The following is a 23,206-nucleotide window of genomic DNA, read 5'->3' as shown; positions in this document are numbered from 1 at the left end:
GATAAGAGTGTCAAGTGTAGGGGACTCTGTACTGTGCCTGCTGTCTCTAGCTGAGTGCCACAGATATCAGGTCTGGGGAAGCAACGTCAGCCTTCACAAGGGAACTTATTTATGAAGCCAATCCATGGATTCATTTTACACCTGTAGAATCATATTAATGAGGCTGGTGCCTGGATACCACATGCTTTCTATGCACATTGAAGTCTGGGAGGCAATGCTCAGCAAAGTGGCTCTTAGTCCAGGCTTCCAGTTATAACCCCATGACCAGTTTGAAGACATACCATCACCTGTGCCCTCCCTGCAGCTTCTGTTCATTGGTCTGGGTGGGTGGGAAAATCATGTGGTTTTAATGAAGTGCCTCAGGTGATTCTAAGGTTAGGCCAGAGTCAAGCATGTGGGCTTCCAGATCTGTTCATTCGAGCCTTTTTCCCCAAAGGGAGGTCACAGTGCCTGTTCTGATTGGGTTTGGTGGGGGTGGGTCAATATGGCCCATATTCCCATTGCTGCAGCAGAAATTGCTGGTGCCTATGGCAGGGGAGGGCACCTGAGGCCAGGAAAGGAGAAACTCACATTTTCATCTTTATGTAGGAGCTCAGTTGTTCCTGAATCTCTACTGTGACAAAGTACAGATGAATGTGGCCTTTTCTGTACTTCATGTTTCTTTTGCCTGTAGGTATCATGGTAGCAAATAAAGAGATTTTTCTGATGCCTTAAAATACATATTCTCAAGATGCACCTGTGATTTGTCCAGATAATCTCACCAGGGAAGGAATCCTAGAGAAGCAGGAAGAGGAAGAAATGGCTGGGTCTCAGGTAAGAGCCTCCCAGGTCAGGGGCTGTGTCCACTTTTACTCCTAGAGTGTCATGTATTTAGGGCTTGCAAACTCTTTTTTCTCTAATTCTGAGGATTCTGCCTCACAGCATTGTCTCAAATTTTTTTTTTCCCTTCTTATGATTTTCAGGGGGCTCTTTATTTTTTTTGTTTTTATTTTGTTTTTTGAGACAGAGTCTTACTCTGTTGCTCGGGCTAGAGTGCCATGGCATCAGCCTAGCTCACAGCAACCTCAAACTCCTGGGCTCACGCAATCCTACTGCCTCAGCCTCCCGAGTAGCTGGGACTACAGGCGTGTGCCACCATGCCCAGCTAATTTTTCTATATATATTTTTAGTTGTCTGGTTAATTTCTTTCTATATTTTTAGTAGAGACGGGGTCTCGCTCTTGCTCAGGCTGGTCTCGAACTCCTGACCTCGAGCGATCCTCCCGCCTCGGCCTCCCAGAGTGGTAGGATTACAGGCGTGAGCCACCGTGCCCAGCCCAGGGGGCTTTTTAAAATCCTTATTTTCTACATACCAGAGCCTTCTCTCCATTCTCTCCATCCAGGCTTTTTACATACTAAGAACATTTCTCACCATGAAATTATGACCTGCAGTGTTGAAAGTGTTCCCTTTTGACAGATCAACATGGGAAAGTGCAGATACCCAAGATTTCTAAGTATAGGGTTGGGTACTCAGATATCAGTAAAGAAGGAAAATATGTGCTGTTGAGGTTCTATCCTGATGCCCCATCATCTCAATGCCAAATACAATTTAAAAATGCACACTGATGGCTGGGCATGGTGCTGCAAGCCTGTAATCCTAGCACTTAGGGAGGCCAAGGCAAGAAGATTTGTTGAGGTCAGGAGTTTGATACCAGCCTGAGCGAGAGTGAGAAATTAGCTGAGTGATCTCTGACAGAGTCCTCCAGTATAAAGTTAATTATTTTTCTTATTTATCATTAATATATATCTTGGGGAATTTTACTGGCTGATGTACATAAATCATCACATTTAATCTGGAAGTTTCCCTTTCCTCTTAGTTTCTGTTTGCTTGTAGCTTGATTTGGGAAATGAAGCTTCTTTGTTTATTTGTCAGACAAACTAGGACAAAATTCAGGCTCTTCCACTTACTGGATGTTTGACAAAATATTCTTTTTGGGCTAGAAGAGGTTGCATTGCTGACCAGTTTGTTACAAATGCAGAAACTCAATTCCCACTCCAGATCTCCTGAGTGAGAATCTGTATTTTAACAGGATCTCCAGTTCTCTGTACTACACATTAAAATTGTAGAAGTATCCTTGTAACTCTTGATCACTTTTCCATATGAGAAACATATAAAGCTTATAATAATGTATTGTGCACTTGACTTTTGCTAAAAGTGTAGATTCAAGTGTTCTCAACTCTCACACAAAGGTAAGTATATAAAATGATGGATATGTTAATAGCTTTATTGTGGTAATAATTTCAATATATATCAAAACAATATGTTGTAAATTATAAGCATACACAATTTTTATTTACCAAGTATATGCCAAAAAACTTGAAAAAATTAATAAAAATTTTAAAAAGCTTATTGTATATGATATATATAGACCGCTCAAAAATATGCCTGTCAATGCCCTTAATTTTATACGTTATCATACAGAAAAGTACAGTATCTACACTTGTCTATCTTTTTGCCATCCTCTGTCCTCCAAGTTAGAGAATACATTATTATTAGTAGTAGTATTGTTATTATTAGGTAATTAATAACATTAGGTAATTATAGTCACTCGTGCATGTCAGAGCCAGTTCTCTTCACTCTCCCATTTCACATTTAGTCAAATTAAGAACAGCTGCTTGGTAATAGCTATAAGAATAGCTACATGGCTACTTGGTAAATATGCATTTTTTTCCAGGGCCTGTTGACATTCAAGGATGTGGTTATAGAGTTCTCTCGGGAGGAGTGGGCATGCCTGGACCCTGCTCAACGGAATTTGTATAGGGACGTGATATTAGAGAACTACAGAAACCTGGTCTCCCTGGGTGAGGATAACTTCAATACAGAATTTCTGTTACACACTAAAGATTTTATATCCTTCCTTTGTAGAATGTTTTCTGGAGTTTCTGCTTGGCAGGAATGAGTTTTAGATCCCTGCTTCCAAGGAAATCTTGGGGGTTCGTTGGTATAGAAAAGAAAATCTTCAGGATGTCATCTTGACATGAAACTGCCCTATCTTGAACTGATCTGTATTCTTCACTCTAGATTAGTGACAATTCAATTTGGTGGCTTAAAACATTGTTGCCCAGACCTTAAAATCCAGTTTTACCACCAATGTTTGATTCAGTGGTACTGGATATTGGAGCTAAGGACCCATAAATTTAAAATGCCTCGTAAATATTCTAATGGTTCTGTCAAGAAACAGTATTTTGAGTTTAATTTTCTAGAAACTTCTGTAAAGTTTTGTCCTCTCTACTGAGCACGATAGTAGATTGGTAATTGGAGAATCCTAGCAAGAGTTATCTTACTTTGTTTTTAATAGGTCTTGCTGCCTCTAAGCCGGATCTTATCATTTGTCTGGAGCAAAGGCAAGAGCCCTGGAATGTAAACAGACCTGAGAGAGTAGCCAAACACCCAGGTAGGTGGGAATGAATGAAGCAGATGAGAGTCCCAAAGGTCTCGGAAGAAGCCAGACCTTAAAATATGGTTTGGGAAACTCTGCTCCAGTGGAAATGGTTTCTGAGAAGCCTGGATTTCTTTCTCTTACTCTCATGTAGGGGCATCTTCTGTCCCATGCTCTGAAATTCTCTAAGGACTCTATTTCTACTCAGTGATCTTTCTTCAATGTTGCAGAGAGAGCCAAAGTTCATGGCTTATAAGGGACTGCATGATCTGAGTGCTCTTCCTTTGCTTTTGGGCACAGGAAAATATCTGTGCATATTTTTGAGGAACTCTATTTTAAACCATTTTTATGTTCCCTTTTAGCATCATGTCTGAAATGTGTCAGTAGTGGTGATATTGATATTTGCTTCTGAAATCCCGGGAAAATCACAGACAAGTGTACATTTTCCGCTTTATGATTTCCTATCATATGGAGGTTTCCATTATTTTGCAGAAATGTATACTCAGTAATTTCATCAGAACAATATGACTCTCTCTAAATATTAAAAAACTAACATTATTTTACTCCAAAATTTTTTAGTGTGAACTGAGATTTATAATTTAAATTATATATTTTCATATTCCTCACCTGTAATATAGTTGATTGTACCTACTCCCTAAATTTCTAAAATATACTATTTTTAGGGCTTATAGTACATTGCTGAACATATATAAAACTCCTAGTTGTGACCTTATGTTTTTAATAATTCATTTTATAAGTTTCTCTTGTTTACTATGAAGCTTACCCTGACTGTATCATTCATATATATACAACTGTGTGTGTGTGTGTGTGTGTGTGTGTATCTGTGTATGAGAGAGAGAGAGAGTTGTCTGGAAAATGTCCAGCCATATAACCATTCTTGTTATAGTAACAAAGGCTGGATACTTTCCAGACAGCCTCTCTCTCTCTCTCTCTCTCTCTCTCTCTCTTTTTCTCCATATATATATGCACACACACATTACATATTAATTTTTATGAATATTTGTATGTAGTGTAATGATTCGATATGTATAAATTGTGAAATGAATAATATAATCAAGTTGATGAACACATCTGTCACCTCACATAGGCTTATTTTGCAGTGAGAACACTTAAGGTCTACTGTCTTAGCAAATTTTAGAGAACAAAATAATATTATTATCTATTGGCATGAAGATATATATTAAATCCTCAAAACTACTCATCTTATAACTGAAAGTCTGTACCCTTTGGACAACATTTCCAATTTTTTCCACCTCCAGCCTCTGGCAACAGCCTTCGTGCTCACTGCTTCTATGGGTTCAACCTTTTTAGAGTTCCCATATAAGTGAGAACATGAAGTATTTGCCTTTGTGTACCTAGTTTATTTCACTTAGCATAATGTCCTCCCGGTTTATCATGTTGTGTAAGTGGCAGGATTTTATTTTTTTATGGGTGAACAATATGGTATTGTGTATGTATACCATATTTCCTTTATCCATTCAGCGTCCACAGACATTTAGGTTGTTTTCATGTCTTGGCAATTGTGAATCGTACTGTAATTATATAGGGGTGCAGATACTTCTTTGAGATTATGACTTTATTTCTTTGGTTATACACAGATGTAGAATTGGTGGATTTTATGATTCTATTTTTTTAACAATTTTTAAAAAGCCTTCATACTGGTTTTCATAATGACTCTACCAGTTTACAACTCAACAGCAGTTTACCGTATTTCTTTTTCTTCATGCCCTTGTAAACACTTGTTATCTCTCTTCTTTTTGATATCAATTATCCTAAGAGGTGTGAGGTAATATCAGTGTTTTAATTTGCATTTGCCTGATGATTGGTGATGTTGAACATCATTTTACATAAGTGTTGGCTATTTTTGTGTACTTTGTGTATTTAGTGTTTTCCCTATTTTTCAGTTGTGTTATTATTATCATTATTGGTTTTGTCTTTAATTTGTGTAAGTTTCTTACATTAATATATCATGGGTATTAAGCTTTTATCAGATATATGGTTTGCAAATGTTTTCTTCTATCTTGTAACTTTCCTTATTGCTTTCTTTGTTGTATAGAAGCTTTTTGGTTTGATGCAGTCTAACTTATTTATATTTGCTTTTCCTGCTGTACTTTCTGTGTCACATTCCAAAAAATCATTACCAAGACCAATATCAGGAAGATATTTCATATGTTTTCTTTTATGATTTTTAAGGATTCATGTATTTCATTTGTATTTATTTTATTGTGAGTTACTTTTTAGGTATGATGTTAGAAAAATGGTGTAATTTCATTCTTTTGCTGGTGGGTATCAAGTTTTTCTAGCATCTAGTATTAAAAAGATCATGCTTTCTGTATTGTGGATTCTTGCCCTGTCAAAGATTCATTGACCTTATATGCTTGGGTTTATTTCTAGGCTTTCTCTTCAATTCCATTGGTTCTTGTGTCTGTTTTTAATGCACTTAGCATCCTGTTTTTGTAACCATATTCTTGAAAAGTAGTTTAACATCTGAAAGCATGCTGTCCCCAGCTTTGTTTTTCTTCCTCAATATTACTTTGACTACCCGAAGTCTCTTCTAGGTTCATATAAATTTTGAATTGTTTTTGTTTCTATTATTTTGAAAAATGCCATTGGAATTTTTATAGAAATCACATTAAGTCTATAGGTTGGTTTGGATAATATGGTACTTTAATATTAATTCTTTCAATACATAAACATGGTATGTTTGTATGTTTCTTTGTGTCTTTTTCATCAATTTCATTTTTTTCAGCATAAAGATCTTTCATCTTTTTGGTTTTGTGCCTAAGACATTTATTATTTTGATTATATTATAGATAAGATTGTTTTCTTTCTTTTTTATCAGATTGTTGTTAGGGTATGGAAGCATAACTCATGTTTCTAGGTTAATTTCTTATTCTGCTAATTTACTGAGGTCATTTATTTAAACAGTGTATTGGTGTAACATTCATGTTTCTCTATGTATGAGATTATGTCTAGATCTATGGTGACTTTTTTATTTCTTTTCAATTTGCTTGTTGTTTTATGCTCCTGGCAAATTGTTGTGCCTAGAACTTCCAGTATTATGGTAAAATAGAAGCATTGAAAGTAGGCAGAATATGGCCTTGCCTTGGTATCTGCAATTTTTATAAACTGGTTTCAGCAGGTAAAGATCTTTTCTTGTTGGTTCCCTAGGCTGATGGGACCCCTTCTGTGTTTGCAGTGGACGGGAGTTGTAGCTTGGTCACAAGGCCGCTGCAGGTCTGTAGTGGGGTCTAGCTTTGGTGAGCTTGTTACCAGGGGCTTGGGTGGTTGTTAAATCCTGTCTTATTTTGGGGCAGACTGAATTGCCTTCATGATTTTGATCTGTAGGGCAGGTACTTGCAGTTAGGTCGGCATAGGGTGGGCCTGATATCAGGTTATGGATCCACGAGTGTGACTCCCACTGAGTATGTGGGAGGGTATCCTCAGGTCACTGTGTGTGTCTCTTGGTGGGCAAGGCTAGCCAAGGACTTGTGGCTAAGAGGGCTGATATTGAGTCACAGAACTGCTTCAGAGACCACAGTAAGGACCAAAGTCTGCAGGCTGCCTTTATGGCCATGAATGGGCATCCTACCTCAGGTCTTTGGATGGGCAGGACCACTCCCATACTGTGGCTGGGAGGAGTTGGAGACGAAGAGTAGCTTCAGAATTCTCAGACCACATTTGGCATGCCAATTTCTGGTCTGTAGGCAAGAACAGGGGTTCTCAACTTTGCCCTCTAGGTGAGGGCCTGCTTTCTCAGATCCAACTTTCCTGGTTTTGGGGTTTAGCAGGGATTCACAGCACTCTCCCTGGCTCCCAAATGTGTCATAATGCACTTTTGCCAATGGATGTCTGCCAAATTTTAGATGCTGAAGGCAGATATACAAGTGAGGGATTTTTTATGATTCCATCTTGCTGATGTCACTGTCCCTATATGTTTTCACTTTCTGAATTGTTTTGTTTCAAATTTGTCTGTAATATGAATTTAAACATTCAAAACAATATGTGTGAATTTTATGTTATGGGAGAAGTAAATTAGATAATTAGTAAGCACCCCAAATTTAGTAAAATGTCCACTTGTAAGTTTAAATTTAATGAAGGTATAAAGGAATCATTAAGATATTCCTCCACTTTCCTCAACCTGTATCTAAATGATAAGATGACTTATTCCCAAATATTTATTTTACATATCATTGATGCTCATTATGCTTAACAAAATTCGTATTTTTTTTTTCATTTAGAAAAGTAAATCATGCACTTTGAGAATTAAAAAAAAGCTTTTTTTTTGTCTCTAAGGGCTGGATTACAACCTTTTTATTTTGTGTAGGAATAGCATTAATATATCAGTAACATAATAAAACTTTATCTTTTGTATCTTTTAAATGGTTATTCAATTAAAATGTTTTCATTAGAGCCTTGTATTAATAATTTCAGTGCATTTTCAATAAAATTTTATCTCCATATCTCCAGTGATTCAAAATTTCCGCTCCATATGGGTGCATAGTCACAGTTGAACATTGGAGTTATTTAGAACAAAGTTTTTTCACTGGTACATCAATGTTGCTTATAGAATTTTATGAGTGTTTCTTTTATTCTTGTTTTGCAATACTGTATTACTATATTTCTTTTGGGGGGTAGGTTCTTTAACATTAGGTTATTGTATTTTTTGTTTTACCTATTATAATTTTGAATAAAAATTTCCAAGTTTATATACACTTTAAGTCAATGTGGGGTTTAATTAAAATGTGAATCAGGCATAGGACTATCAATTTATGTATGTGTTTGGTGATCTCTATAAATATGACTACAACTTTGTTCATGGCTTATCTAGTATATTTCTTTGGCTTATTGACAATGTTTTATCTTGTCTAGGTGAGTAGTCATGAAAATATTTTTAATTTCACCATGTGTTTGCTGATGAATATGTATTTTATTTGCTTGAGATTTTTGCTTGAGATTGTTTTGAAGGTATTTTTTGGAAAACTTTATAACTGTATCTCCTTTAATTATCATTTTAAAAAAATTAATTATGATAAAAATGCATAATCCAAAATTTACCATCTTAAATATTTTTAATTGTAAAGCTCAGTAGTGTTAAGTATATTCACATTGTTATGCAAAAGACCTCTAGATCTTTTACGTCTTATGAAACTAAAATTTAATACCCATTAAAGAACAAGTGCCCATTTCACCCTATTTCTAGCTCTGGACAAAAACACTATTCTAACACCATTCTACTATCTGCTTTTATGAGTTTGGCTACTTTAGATATCTCACATGAGTGGATTCATATGCTGTCTGTCACTTTGTTACTGGCTTATTTCAGTTGACATGATATTCTCAAAGTTTGTCCTTGTCGTAACCTGTGACTAGATTTTCACTTTTTTAAGGTGAATAATATTCCATTTTGTGCATATGCCACATTTTCTTTAACTTTCATCAGTTGAAGGGCATCTGGGTTGCCACTAACTTTTTGCTTTTGTGAATAATGCCACAATGAACATGGGTGTAGAAATACCAATTCCAGGTCTTGTGTTGCATACTTTGGATACATACCCATAAGTGGGAATGCTGGCTCATTTGACAATTTCATTTTTACTGTTTTGAGGAGCCTCCCTACTGATTTTCATAGTATGTGCATAATTTTTCCCCTCAAAGGTACCGATTTCTCCACATCCTCAACAGCTTTATTTTTTTGTTTGCTTGTTTTATTGTGGCCAATTTACTATGTGTGAGGTAATATCTTTCTGTGATTTTTTTTTTTGTTTTTCTAAAGGTTAATAAGTTTGAGCATCCTTTCAAATTCTTGTTGCCCAGTTTTATATTTTCTTTGGAGAAATGTGGGTTCAATCCTTTGTCTGTTTTTTAATCAAGTTATTCACTATCTGTTGTTTTTATGTTTAAGAGTTATTTATATATTCTGAATATTAATTCATCAAAATGTGATTTGAAAATATTTTCACCCATTTCTTACAGTGCATTTTAACTACACTAAATGTTTCTTTTGATGTGCAGAAGTTCTAGAGTTTGATGTAATCCCAGTTTTATGTTATTTTCTTGGTTGCTTGTTCACTTGGATGTCAAATTCAGGAAAACAATGCAAAACCAATATCATGATCTTTCCCCTATAGCTTCTTCAAAGAGTTTTATAGTTATATTTCTTATGTTTAAGTATTTAAGACATTTTTATATGGTACGTGGGAAACGTTCAGCTTTTTTCCGTATAAATGTCTAGTTTTCAACACCATTTGTTGAAATTGCTCTACTTTCCCATTGTGTGGTCATGGCAATCTTGTGAGAGATAATTTGATCATATATTCATAGGGTTTATTTTGGGGCTGTCTATTCTGTTCCATTTTCTGTTTATCTGTCTTTCTTTCAGTACCACATTTTTATTTCTGCAGATTTGTTTTGAAATTAGGAAGTATAGTTCTTCTTTGTTCTTTTCTTAATGGGTTTTGGCTATTCATAGTCCCTGAAAAGTATTTTAGGATTTTTTTTTTAATATTTCTTTAAAAAAAAATTGCCATTGAGAAATTTTGAGGAATGTGAGCCAAAGCTTACATGTTCATTTCTTGCATTTCTTGTCTTTGGTGACATCCTTGGCTTGAGATTCTTTGCTGCAGTCCTTAACTAGTAAACAACTGCAACCAAGCTGTTTATGGAGTTTCTCTTCTTTCTCAATTTTACAGAGGCCTACCAGTTCTGCTAGTTTCTTGTTGTCATCCTTAATTAGGTTGATTTGGTGTTCTGAACAAAGGGATTTCACCAACTTGACATACATAGGTTCAGTATAGTTAGATACAAGCATCATTTGTGTCAAGCACACAAAGATAGGCTTGACATTTGTCTAAGCCTTTGGCAGGTTATTGAATTTGACATGCAAGCAAAGCCATCACAGACAGAAAGATCATTTTGTTCTTGTTCATGTTCTTTTAAGATTAAAGCTAAGTTGTTTATTTAAGATTTTTCCTTTTTTTCTTTCTTTTTTTTGAGACAGAGTCTTTTTCTGTTGCCCAGGCTAGAGTGCCGTGGCCTCAGCCTAGCTCACAGCCACCTCAAACTCCTGGGCTCAAGCAATCCTTCTGCCTCAGCCTCCCCAGTAGCTGGGACTACAAGCATATGCCACCCTGCCTGGCTAATTTTTTCTATATATTTTTAGTTGTCCAGCCAATTTCTTTCTATTTTCAGTAGAGATGGGGTCTCACTCTTGCTCAGGCTGGTGTCAAACTCCTGAGCTCAAACGATCCACCCGCCTTGGCCTCCCAGAGTACTAGGAGTACAGGGGTGAGCCACTGCACCCGGCCCCCTTTTTTCTTAATGTAGGAGTATATCACCGTAAACTTCTGTCTTAGAACTTCTTTTGTTGCATCCAAGAAGTTCTGGTTTGTTGTGTATCCAATTTCATTTGTCTCAAGGTATTTTTTATATTCTTCTTGGTTTCTTCTTTCACCCATTTGTCGTTCAGGGACATGTTGTTTAATATCCGCATATATGAGTTTTCTGAATGTTTTCCTGTTATTAATTTTCTACTTTATACCACTGTGATCAGAAAAATGATATAATTTTGATTTTATTAAATTTGAAAAGACTTTTTTTGGCCTAACATGTGATCTGTTTTGGGGAATCTTCCATGTGTGTCGAGTTGATTGTATATTCTCATATTGTTAGATGGAATGTTGTATGTATGCCTGTTAGATTTATTTGGTGTTGAAGATCCTATTGTTGTATTATTTCTGTCTATTTCTTCCTATAGTTCTGTTATTGTTAACTGTATATATTTAGGTCATGCAGTGTTGGGTGCATAAGTATTTTTAATTCTTAATATCCTTCTGACAAATTAACCTCTTTATTATATATTAAATTCCTTTAATTCTTGTTACATATCTTACTTGGAAAATTTTGTCTAATATATGTCTGTTTTGTCTAATATAAGTATAATTACCCCTGCACTCTTTTGTTTATGATTATCATAAAATATTTTTTCATCCTTTCACTTTTACCCTGTGTTTGTTCTTAAAACAAAAATGAGACTCTTGTAAGCAGCAATAGTTGGAGTTTTTCTTCATTCAGTCATTCTGTGTTTGTTTTATTCAATTTTCTGCTGTTGTAACAGAATAAAATACTGAGTAAATTATAATGAATAAAAGTTTATTTGGCTCATGATTCTGGAGGCAGGGAAGGCCAAGAACATGGCACTGGCATCTGGTGAATGAATATCTGTTTGTTGTGATTATAATATGAATGAAGACATATGAGGGAGAGTTGGTTATGCCAGTGAGACCTCCCTTTTGTAATAAACCCACTATCAATCTTCTATGATAAGGCCATTAATCCATTCATGAGGGCACAGTCCTCATGGTCTAATCACTCCTTAAAGGTCCTGCCCCTTTATTCCATAACAATGACAATTAAATTCTAACTTAAAATTTGGAAGCAATATATAGTCAAGGGCAGTGTCATTTTATTGGATAATTTAATCTATTTATATAATTATTGATAGGCAAGTACTTACTGTTGTGATTTTGTTGTTTTATGTCCATTTTAGGGTTTCTTTCTTTCTTCTTCTTCTGTACTGCCTTCTGTTTTGTTGACTTTTGTTTTGTTGTAATATTCTTTGATTACTTTCTCTTTTTATTTTGTGTTATCTACTATAATATATTTTTCCTAGTGGTTATTATGAGACTTTCATTTTAAAAAGTCTTATAACAGTCTAGGTTAAGGTAACAATTTCTATGCATAAAAAAAATCAACAACTTTCTTCCTGTCCACACATTTTATGCTACCTATGTTATACTTTACAACTTATTATATTGTATATCCATTAAGAAATTATTGTAACTGCACTCATTTTAATAATTTTGTAGCTTTTATACTAGAGTTGAAAGTGATTTATTTACCATTAGAGTATTGGAATATTGTCAGTTTCATTATGTTTTTAGTATTTCCAGTGAGATATTTATCTTTATATTGTCAGTTATTATTCCATCATTTTGACTTGAAGAATTCCCTTTAGCATTTTTTGGTTAGGCAGATCTAGTGGTGATGAATTACCTCAAGTTACAATGTTTTTCAAGATTCACATTCAGGTCAAAGCTGGTTGTTTTACATCCAGGGTCACAGATAATGTGCTTCTCCCTGAATATCCCTGGTTGGATGGAATTTTGTTCCAGACTGTGGATGAGAGATAAGGAAGTTGGGTTTGAGACTGATTTAGGGGTGACACATAAGACGAAGGTCATCAGGCTTCTCACCTCAGACACTGGTGGGTATGAATCTTTCTGGGTATCTCGTCAGATGGTGCAAATGGCAAGACCAAAACAAAATGTACTGTAGCTAGGTCTACAGTGGGATGTAGCTACTTTTTGTTCTGTAGATGGGACTTTGTTCAGCAAGCCTGTCATATGGGCAGGGTCCTGTTGTCTCAAAGTGGTCTTACTTTGTCTTGGGATCCACCAGGACATCACAAACTCAGACCTTGATCCTAAAGCTCCAGGAAAAGCAGTTTTGTTTGGGTATGCCTGCCACATTATACTATAAAAGATACAGCATGGGGGCCTTCTAGTCTATCATCTTGCTTATGTTCCTTTCCAGTATAGTTCATTTTTTGAAATGTTGTATTTCAAATTTGTCATTGGTATTTTGGTAGAAAAATTGCATTAAATCTGTAGATTGCTTTGAATAGTATTGCCATTTTAATAATATTTTTCCAGTCTATGTATACAAGTTATTTTTACATTTATTTGTGTTTATTTTACTTTTTATTAATGTTTTATGGTTTTTAGTTTAGAGATCTTTTACCTTTTTACTGAAGTTTATTGCTAGGTGTCTTAAGTTTTTTAGCTATTATAGAGGCAGAAGAGGCATTTGACACAATGTAAAATTTCTTTATGATAAACACTCTCAAGAAATTAGGTACAGAATATATATTCCTTAACAAAATAAAGACGATGTATGACAAATCAATGCTAACATTATACTAAACAGGGAGGGCTAAACACTTTTTCTCTAAAATGTGGAACAAGGTAAGGATAACCACTTTAATCACTTCTCTTTAACATAGTACTGAAAACTCTAGCAGAGCCATAGGAAGAGAAAGAATGAAAGGCATCTAAATTTGAAAGCAGGAAGTCAAATTGTCCCCATTTGTAGACAAAATAATTTTATCTAAAAAAAAAACCTTAAAGACCATATCAAGAAAGTGATAGAAGTAATAAATTCAGAAGAGGTGCAGAATTAAAAATCAACATACAAAAATCAGTATCATTTATGTAAGCTAATAGTGACCTATCTGAAATTTTAAAATTCCATTTACAGTATCTACAAAAAAGCTAAGTCCATTTTGAGATCATGTTTGCATATAGTGCACGATAAGGTCCAGCTTCATATTTCTGTGTAGAGTTCCAGTGTTCCTAACTCAATTTGTTGAAGAGACTGCCTTTCTTCATTGTGAGGGCTAGGAATCCCTGCTGAAGTTAAGTTGGCTGTATATGTGAGGGTTTATTTCTATTCTGTCTAATCTCTTTAATCATATATTTGTCTTTCTGAAAGTACCACACTCTTTTGGTTGCTGTTGCTTTGACATAAGTTTTGGAATCACAGTATGGTACTTCAAACTTTGTCCTTCTCTTCTAAAGATGTTTGACTGTTTGTGGTCCCTTGAGAGTCCATTGGAATTTTAGAATATTTTAATAATTCTGAAAAGTTTTCCACTAATATTTTGAGAGAGATTACATTGATTCTGAAGATCACTATAGGTAGTATTGACATCTTAACAATATTAAGTCTTTTACTAATAACCTCTGAACCAGAATGTGTTCAAGAGATTTTTGTTTAATTTCTACCTATTTGTGGACATGGTAGTGTTTTTCTGTTTTTGGCTTTTTTTTTCAGTTTTAAACTTTATGTTTTATGCTATTATAGTCATAAATGATACTTTGTGTATTTCCATCCACTTAAATTTCTTACAGCTTGTTTTGTGGCATAACAAGTTGTCTATTTGGGTTAATGTGTCATGTATGATTAAGAGTACTGTGTATTCTGTTGTTGGGTGGAGACTTCTGTATATGACTGTTAGGGCTAATTGTTCAATATTATTGTTTAAGTTCTCTATTTTCTTACTGGTCTTCTGTCTGTTTTTTCTTTGCATTATTTAATATGGGATATTGAAGTCTGCTATTATTGTGTTGCTGTCTAATTCTAGCTTCACTTCTGTAAATAGTTGCTTTATACATTTGGGATGCTGATGTTGGGTGCATATATCTTAATACTTGTGAGAGCTGCCTAGTTGATGAACACTTTTGTCATCATACAATGACTTTCTTGCAATTTGTGGCAAATGTTTTTTATAATGAAGTCTCAAAATATCACTTAGGGTAGAGTACAGTGAGTACAGTGGTATGATTACAGCTCACTGTAATCTCCAATTGCTGAGATCTAGCAATCCTCTTACCTCAGTCTCCTGAATAGCTGGGACTACAGGCATGTGCCAACGTAAATGGCTATATTTTATTTTTGTAGAGATGTGGTCTCACTATGTTGTTCAGGCTTGTCTCAGTCTTTTGGTGTCAAGTAATCCTCCCACCTCAGTCTCCTAAAGCACTAGGATTACAGGTGTGAGCCACTGTGCCTGGTCTTGTGAAAATTTTTAATGTAATGTATTTTGTTTGTGACAGTATTTGACATTTCAATCAATAATTTTTTTCTATGCTTTCATTTTCAGCCCATGTGTTTATAGAATTAAAGTCATATTTTCTGTAGAAAGCATAGAATTAGTATGGTTTCTTGAATTTATTCAGCTAAGTTGTCTTTTGATAGATTTTATTTATATATAGTTACTGAAAGGGAATGACTTACTATTATTGCATGTTTATTTGTTTTTGTAGGTCTTGTAGCAATTTTGTTTCTGTTTTTCTCTCAGTGGTTTTCTTTGTGTTTTATTGATTTTTATAGTGATGTGGTTTAATTTATTTCTCATTTCTGTTGTGTATCTACGTACTCATTGTGATTATCATAGATATTACATACAACATCTTGAAGTTACAACAATCTGTTCTAAGCTGATAACTTCCATTTTATTCAAAAGCCCTGCTGGGCCGGGCGTGGTGGCTCAGGCCTGTAATCCTAGCACTCTGGGAAGCTGAGGAAGGCAGATTCTTTGAGCTCAGGAGTTCAAGACCAGCCTGAGCAAGAGCGAGACCCCGTCTCTACTAAAAAGAAAAAAAAAAAAAATAGAAATTAGCTGGACAACTAAAAATATATAGAAAAAATTAGCCAGACATGGTGGCGCATGCCTGTAGTCCCAGCTACTTGGGAGGCTGAGGCAGAAGGATTGCTTGAGCCCAGGAGTTTGAGGTTGGTGTGAGCTAGGCTGATGCCACGGCACTCTAGTTCGGGCAACAGAGTGAGACTGTGTCTCAAAAAAAAAAAAAGCCCTGCTGCTTTACGTCCCCCATTGTACTTTATTGATGTCTCAAATATCTTTTTGCATTGTATATCCAATAATACAAGTTTATAGTTATTTTCAAGTGTTTGTGTTTTAAAATCTGTATTAGAATTAAAAGCATTATATGTACCCTTATTATGATAATAAAAAATACTGTATTTGTTTGTGTAATTACCTTTACCAGAGAACATTACATTTTCACATGATTTTTGTTGCTATCTACTGTCATTTTATTTTTCAGTGTGAAGAACTGATGCTCTTTAACATTTCTTGTAGGACAGGTCTACTGGATATGAATTTCTTAAGCTTTTGTTAATCTTGGAAATTCTTTATTTCTAATTCATTTTAAGGATCATTTTTGACAGAAATAGTGTTCTTGGTTGGCAGATATCATTTTCCAGCACTTTGAGTATATCATTCTACATCTGTCTAGCCTATAAGATTTTTTACTGCAACATTTGTAGATCATTTCATAGGAGTGCTCTTTCATTTGGCAAATCATTTTTTCTTGTTGATTTCAAGATTCTCTTTATGACTTTGACATTTCTAACATGTTTTTCTGTGGTTCTCTTTGTTTTAAACCTAATTACAGTTAGCTGAGCTTCTTTAAATTTTGTGCAGTTTTCTCCCTCAAATTTATAAATTTCTCAGCCTGTATTTTTTTAAGTACTCTTCCTTTTTTTTTCTCTCAGTCTAGAGCTCCCATTATCAGTATAATGGCCTACTTGATGTTATTCGGTAAGTCCTTTAGGCTGTTTTTAGCTTTCCTCATTTTATTTTCCTTTTTGCTCTCCTTGTTCTATAATTTTAAATGACCCGTGTTCACACTTTCTGCCTTTTTCTTCTGCTACATCAGGTCTGCTATTGACCTCTAGTGAATCTTCATTCAATTATCTTACTTTTCTCTTACCTCTCTGTTAGTAATAGAATTCTTCTTTTTCTTTTTTTTTCTTTCTTTTCTTTTCTTTCTTTCTTTCTTTCTTTTTTTTTTTTTTTTTTTTTTTTGACAGAGTCTCACTCTCTTGCCCAGGCTAGAATGCCAAGGCATTAGTCTAGCTCACAGCAACCTCAAACTTCTGAGATCAAGCAATTCTCCTGCCTTAGACTCCAAAATAGTTGGGATTATAGGCATGTGCTACCACTTCTGGCTTATTTTTCTAGTTTTGGTAGAGGCAGGGTCTCACTCTTGCTCAGTCTGTTCTGGAACTCCTGAGCTCAAGCAATCCTCTCACCTCAGCCTCCTAGAGTGCTAGGAGTACAGGGATAAGCCACGATTCCTGGCCAGAATATTTGTTATGTATTGTTTTCTTCCTTTTTTTGTTTTGTTGCCTGTGTTCTCATTTAGCTAGTTGACCATCTTTAAAATAGATTTATTAAATTCTTTTAAAACTAATTTTTAGATCTTCACTGCATAGAGTCTCTTGAAAATTCATTTTTGACTTTCTATTGGGCCATGTTTCTTTGATGTCTTGTGATTTTTGTTAATATTTCTGTCATTTAAAAAACAGCTACCTATCCCATCCTTCACGTAATATCTTTGGACAAGGAATAACTGACACAGCTTAACCATATTAGACATTCCAGGGGTTTCTCCCACATGTTAGAAGTATGTGTTATTTCTGTACTACTGTTTGTTTTTCTGTTAAAAATGTTCCCTTTGTTTCTTGTTGAACTCATTTAATCTCTTGCTTCCCTTGGCAAATGTCATTAGTGCTACAGTCTCTCTTTTACTGTAACAAACATTCATCTTTGTTCTCAGTGGACCCAACCTGTCATTTAAACTATATTTCCATTCCCTTCAGCACTGCATATTAAAGCATGCAATAACAAGTCTTTAGGTAGTCCTAGAAAAACTGTAGCCTATGGACACAAGTTCCACTCTTTTCTCTGTTTCCTGAGGGAGAAACAAGGAGTGGAAAGTTATTTTTTCTCATTCCTCTGAGCAGTGGTGCACAAATGTAATAAATTTTCTCCTACTTAATTTGACCCTTCTTGGCTTTTCATTCACTGGGGATATTGAATACTCAATTGATACTCTGTTAACATACTTTTGTTAATATCATATAGAGAAACAAGTGTCTCAGGTTTTTAATTCAACTATCATAGTGATGTTCACAGCTTTGTATAATTATACATATTTTTGTTGTAAAGTATTTTAACCCAAATATAGTAATTAAAATTAAAAAAAATTTTGATATCTTTCAGGTTTATTTTCTTATTACATGCAAGTCCTGTGGACAAAACAGTGCATAGAAACTCCAATCGAAAAAGTGATATTGGAGGTATTTGGAAATTGTAGCCTTGAAAATTTATACTTGAAGGAAGACTGGGAAAGTGAGGATGAGTGTGAAGAACAAAACGGTTCTTATAATGGACATAACAAATGTAAGACAACTACTGATAATAAAAACATTACTGGTAAAAGAGGTCAAAATCTTAAAACATTTTGGAAAAAATCTTCCTTCATGCCAGTTACTTCTCCTAAACCACCTGTTTTCATAAGTAAGTATCATCAGTTTTTGGAACATACCTTATCTCTGAAAAGAAATTTGGAAAATATAAATACTGACCTAGTCCATGTTCCAAATAATGATTTGTACCAATTAAAGTATCGAATTGGATTCAATGTACAGTCAAATATCTCTGAAAATCTGAGATTTGAAATTGAAGGGAAGATTTGTAAATATGATCAAGTTCATATGTACTTTGTTAAAAGTTTATTATTCTTTCACCAAAGAATAATACCTTCTTATGCCAAAATCTACAATTTCATTCACTACAAGAAGGTCTTTACCCATTTATTATTGTTTAATCAATATCAGGGTATAGATCTTTGGAGAAGACATCACGCCTATAATAAAACTTTGATGTCTTTTAGCCAGGGTTCTATCCTAAAGGATTTCCAGGATATTTATATTGGAGACAGAAATTATCAATGCCAGAAATCTGGAAAATCCTTTAACCAAGGCTTTATCCCTAGAAAACATCAGAATACTCATATTTCAGGGGAGCATTACAAATGTAAAAAATGTAAGAAAGTGTTTCATCAACAGTCAAATCTTATATTCCATTGTAGTATCTGTACTCAAAAGAGGTCTTCCAAATCTAAATGTCTAGGGGCTTTTACCCACTTACCGAATCATACTCACCAGCAAGGAATCTATTCTGGAATAAATTCATGTGAGAAAGTCTATAGTCAATCATCAAATGTAAAAAAATGTAAGATAATTCATACTGAAAAGAAACTCTACAAATTTAAAGAATACAGCAAAGTGTGCAACCATATTTTACACCTAATGCAACATCAGAGTATTCATACTGAAGAGAAACTGTACAAATGTTATGAATGTGACAAAGCCTTTCATAATAGCTCGCACCTTGCTGAGCACCAGAGAATTCATACTGGAGAAAAATTTCACAAATGTAAGTCATGCAGTAAATCTTTTACATATTCAAATCTTATTACACATGAAAGAATTCATACTGGACAGAAACTCTACAAATGTAATGAATGTGGCAAAGCCTTTAAACGTAGCTCACACCTAACTCAACATCAGAGAATTCATACTGGAATCAAACCCTACAATTGTAAAGAATGTGGCAAAGCCTTTAGTTATAGGTCAAGTCTTACTGAACATCAGAGAATCCACACTGGAGAGAAACCCTACAAATGTAAAGCATGTGACAAAGCCTTTAAACGTAGCTCACACCTAACTCAACATCAGAGAATTCATACTGGAAGCAAACCCTATGATTGTAAAGAATGTGGCAAAGCCTTTAATTATAGGTCAAGTCTTACTGAACATCAGAGAATCCACACTGGAGAGAAACCCTACAAATGTAAAGAATGTGGCAAAGCCTTTAAGCGTAGCTCACACCTAACTCAACATCAGAGAATTCATACTGGAAGCAAACCCTACACTTGTAAAGAATGCGGCCAAGCCTTTAATTATAGGTCGAGTCTTACTGGACATCAGAGAATCCACACTGGAGAGAAAGCCTACAATTGTAAAGAATGTGGCAAAGCCTTTAATTATAGGTCAAGTCTTACCGAACATCAGACAATCCACACTGGACAGAAACCCTACAAATGCAAAGAATGTGGCAAAGCCTTTAAGCGTAGCTCACACCTAACTCAACATCAGAGAATTCATACTGGAAGCAAACCCTACAATTATAAACAATGCGACAAAGCCTTTAATTATAGGTCAAGTCTTACTGAACATCAAAGAATCAACCCTGAAGAGAAACCCTACAAATGTAAAGAATGTGGCAAAGCCTTTAAGCGTAGCTCACATCTAACTGAACATCAGAAAGGCCATAGTGGAGAAAAACTTCACAAATGTTATGCATGCAGTAAATCTTTTACTTATTCTTCAAGTCTTATTAGGCATGAAAGAATTCATTCTACAGGGAAGCCCTATAAATGTAAAGAATGTGGCAAAGCCTTTAATTATACATCAAATCTTACTGAACATCAGAGAATCCACACTGGAGAGAAACCCTACAAATGTAAAGAATGTGGCAAAGCCTTTAAATGTAGTTCACACCTAACTCAACATCAGAGAATTCATACTGGAAGCAAACCCTACGATTGTAAAGAATGTGGCAAAACCTTTAATTATAAGTCAAGTCTTACTGAACATCAGAGAATCCACACTGGAGAGAAGCCCTACAAATGTAAAGAATGTGGCAAAGCCTTTAAGCGTAGCTCACACCTAACTCAACATCAGAGAATTCATACTGGAAGCAAACCCTACACTTGTAAAGAATGTGGCCAAGCCTTTAATTATAGGTCAAGTCTTACTGAACATCAGAGAATCCACCCTGGAGAGAAACCCTACAAATGTAAAGAATGTGGCAAAGCCTTTAAACGTAGCTCGCATCTAACTGAACATCAGAAAGGCCATAGTGGAGAAAAATTTCACAAATGTTATGCATGCAGTAAATCTTTTACTTATTCTTCAAGTCTTATTAGGCATGAAAGAATTCATTCTACAGGGAAGCCCTATAAATGTAAAGAATGTGGCAAAGCCTTTAATTATACGTCAAATCTTACTGAACATCAGAGAATCCACGCTGGAGAGAAACCCTACAAATGTAAAGAATGTGGCAAAGCCTATAAATGTAGTTCACACCTAACTCAACATCAGAGAATTCATACTGGAAGGAAACCCTACGATTGTAAAGAGTGTGGCAAAGCCTTTAATTATACATCAAATCTTACTGAACACCAGAGAATCCACACTGGAGAGAAACCCTACAATTGTAAAGAATGTGGCAAAGCCTTTAAGCGTAGTTCACACCTAACTCAACATCAGAGAATTCATACTGGAAGCAAACCCTATGATTGTAAAGAATGTGGCAAAGCCTTTATTTATAAGTCAAGTCTTACTGAACATCAGAGAATCCACACTGGAGAGAAACCCTACAAATGTAAAGAATGTGGCAAAGCTTTTAAGCGTAGCTCACACCTAACTCAACATCAGAGAATTCATACTGGAAGCAAACCCTACACTTGTAAAGAATGCGGCCAAGCCTTTAATTATAGGTCGAGTCTTACGGGACATCAGAGAATCCACACTGGACAGAAACCCTACAAATATAAAGAATGTGGCAAAGCCATTAAACATTGCTCACATCTAACAACATCAGAGAGTTCATCCTGGAGAAAAATTTCACAAATGTAATGCATGCAGTAAATCTTTTGCTCAGTCTTCAATTTTAGTGGGCATCAAAGAATTCATATCAGAGGGAAACCCTACAAATGTAAAGAATGTGGCAAAGACTTTAACCATAGTTCACATCTTACTCAACGTCAGAAAATCCCTATTGGAGGGAAAACCTATAATTACAAATAATGTGGCAAAGCTGTTAAGTGAAGTTCACATCTTACTGAGTACCAAAGAATTCATACTAGAGAAAACTTTCACAAATGTAAATCGTGCAGTAAATCTTTTACTTTTTCTTCAAGTCTTATTAAGCATCGAAGAATTTATACTGGACAGAAACACTACAGATATAATGAATGTGGCAAGGCCTTTAACTATAGCTGACACCTTACTCAATACCAGAAAATCCATAGTGGAGAGAAACCCTACAAATGTGAAGAACGTGGGAAAGCTTTTAACCGTAGTTCACACGTAACTCAACATCAGAAGATTCATACTGCAGAAAAATTTCAGAAATGTAAAGCATGCAGTAAATCTTTTACTCTTCCTTCAAGTCTTATTGAGCATCTAAGGATTCATACTGGAGGAAAACCATATAAATGTAATGAGTGTGGCAAAGCTTTTACTCATTCCTATGGTCTTATTGTGCACCAGAGAATTCATACCGGAGTAAGCTCCTATATATGTAAAGAATGTGGCCTGTCCTTGAACCAGTCTTCAACCGTTAGACAATGTGACAGAATTCATTCTGGAGAGTAAAACCTACAAATGTAAAGGATGTGACAAAGCCTTTTATCATCATATAAATCTTACTTGACATCAGAGCATTTATAGTGGGTTAACTCTACACATGTAATGAGTAAGGAAAGCATTTTATTTAAAATGCACAATTTACAGGTTACAAGTAAGATTATAGAGAAAGAAACTTTACAGATGCAGTAAATGAGGGAACTGTTTAAAACTCATCCAGTTTTATCAGAGATTCACAGAAGAACTAAAGCAAACACTTCTAAACTTTACACCAAACCAGAGTAATTATAGAGAATAATCCAAAGTCAAAGCAATTACAAAATTGATTCATGTGTTTCGAAAGAGTAAGAACATTGTTATTTGAAGAGGTGTAATTACAGTCAACACTTTATTGTATTCACAGTATTTGAGGTGTTTGAAAGGGATGTGTTATTGATGTAATTCAACCCTCAAATCAGTTGATGCTATGCTTTAATCTCTAATGTTTATATGAAAATATGTGGTATGTTGTTTCAACATCAGAATTGGTAGAAACCATTCTGTATTAGATGGACATAAATTTTCTCCTTAAGTAGAAAAAAGTAGCCAATTAAAATATTGAGATATCTTTATAGTAGAGTAAAGTAGGATCCTTGAGTTCATATGTGTTGGGATATGTATATGCACCTTTTTTATGGGTGGGAATATAAATTTATAATTTACACAGTTGTATTCTCTTTATTGTAACCCATCAAGGCTTACATGAATATTTGTGTGTGCCTTTTTGTGTTTGTGTTATACATCAATAAAAATTGAAATATTACATATTTGCACAAAAACTGTTAGTATCTCCAGATAATAGCATTGTTTTGTTGTTTGTTCAAAAGTGAAACATGATCACTCATGGCATTATCAGAAAAT

General features: G+C 34.9%; 1 protein-coding gene across 1 annotated transcript; it reads left to right on the top strand.

The window, feature by feature from the left end:
- Positions 1-484: 484 nt before the first annotated feature.
- On the top strand, positions 485-19,001 carry LOC123649030 (putative protein ZNF720). Its single transcript, XM_045566971.1, has 6 exons — positions 485-584; positions 752-813; positions 2,714-2,876; positions 3,338-3,433; positions 18,090-18,302; positions 18,961-19,001. Exons 1-6 carry the CDS (start codon positions 485-487, stop codon positions 18,999-19,001), a joined length of 675 nt encoding a protein of 224 aa, XP_045422927.1.
- Positions 19,002-23,206: the final 4,205 nt, after the last annotated feature.

This window comes from Lemur catta, chromosome 13 (assembly GCF_020740605.2).
Source record: "Lemur catta isolate mLemCat1 chromosome 13, mLemCat1.pri, whole genome shotgun sequence".
Classification (NCBI taxonomy): domain Eukaryota; kingdom Metazoa; phylum Chordata; class Mammalia; order Primates; family Lemuridae; genus Lemur; species Lemur catta.
Note: the sequence above shows the minus strand (reverse complement) of the source record. Positions and strands in the feature narration are given on the sequence as shown.

What these genes read in the sequence shown, in the direction of transcription:
- LOC123649030 (XM_045566971.1), top strand. Translation starts at nt 485, where the DNA reads ATGGCCCATATTCCCATTGCTGCAGCAGAAATTGCTGGTGCCTATGGC. An exon ending in AAGAAATGGCTGGGTCTCAG is followed by an intron (nt 814 to 2,713) that starts GTAAGAGCCTCC and finishes ATTTTTTTCCAG; the next exon opens with GGCCTGTTGACATTCAAGGA. An exon ending in TACAGAATTTCTGTTACACA is followed by an intron (nt 2,877 to 3,337) that starts CTAAAGATTTTA and finishes TGTTTTTAATAG; the next exon opens with GTCTTGCTGCCTCTAAGCCG.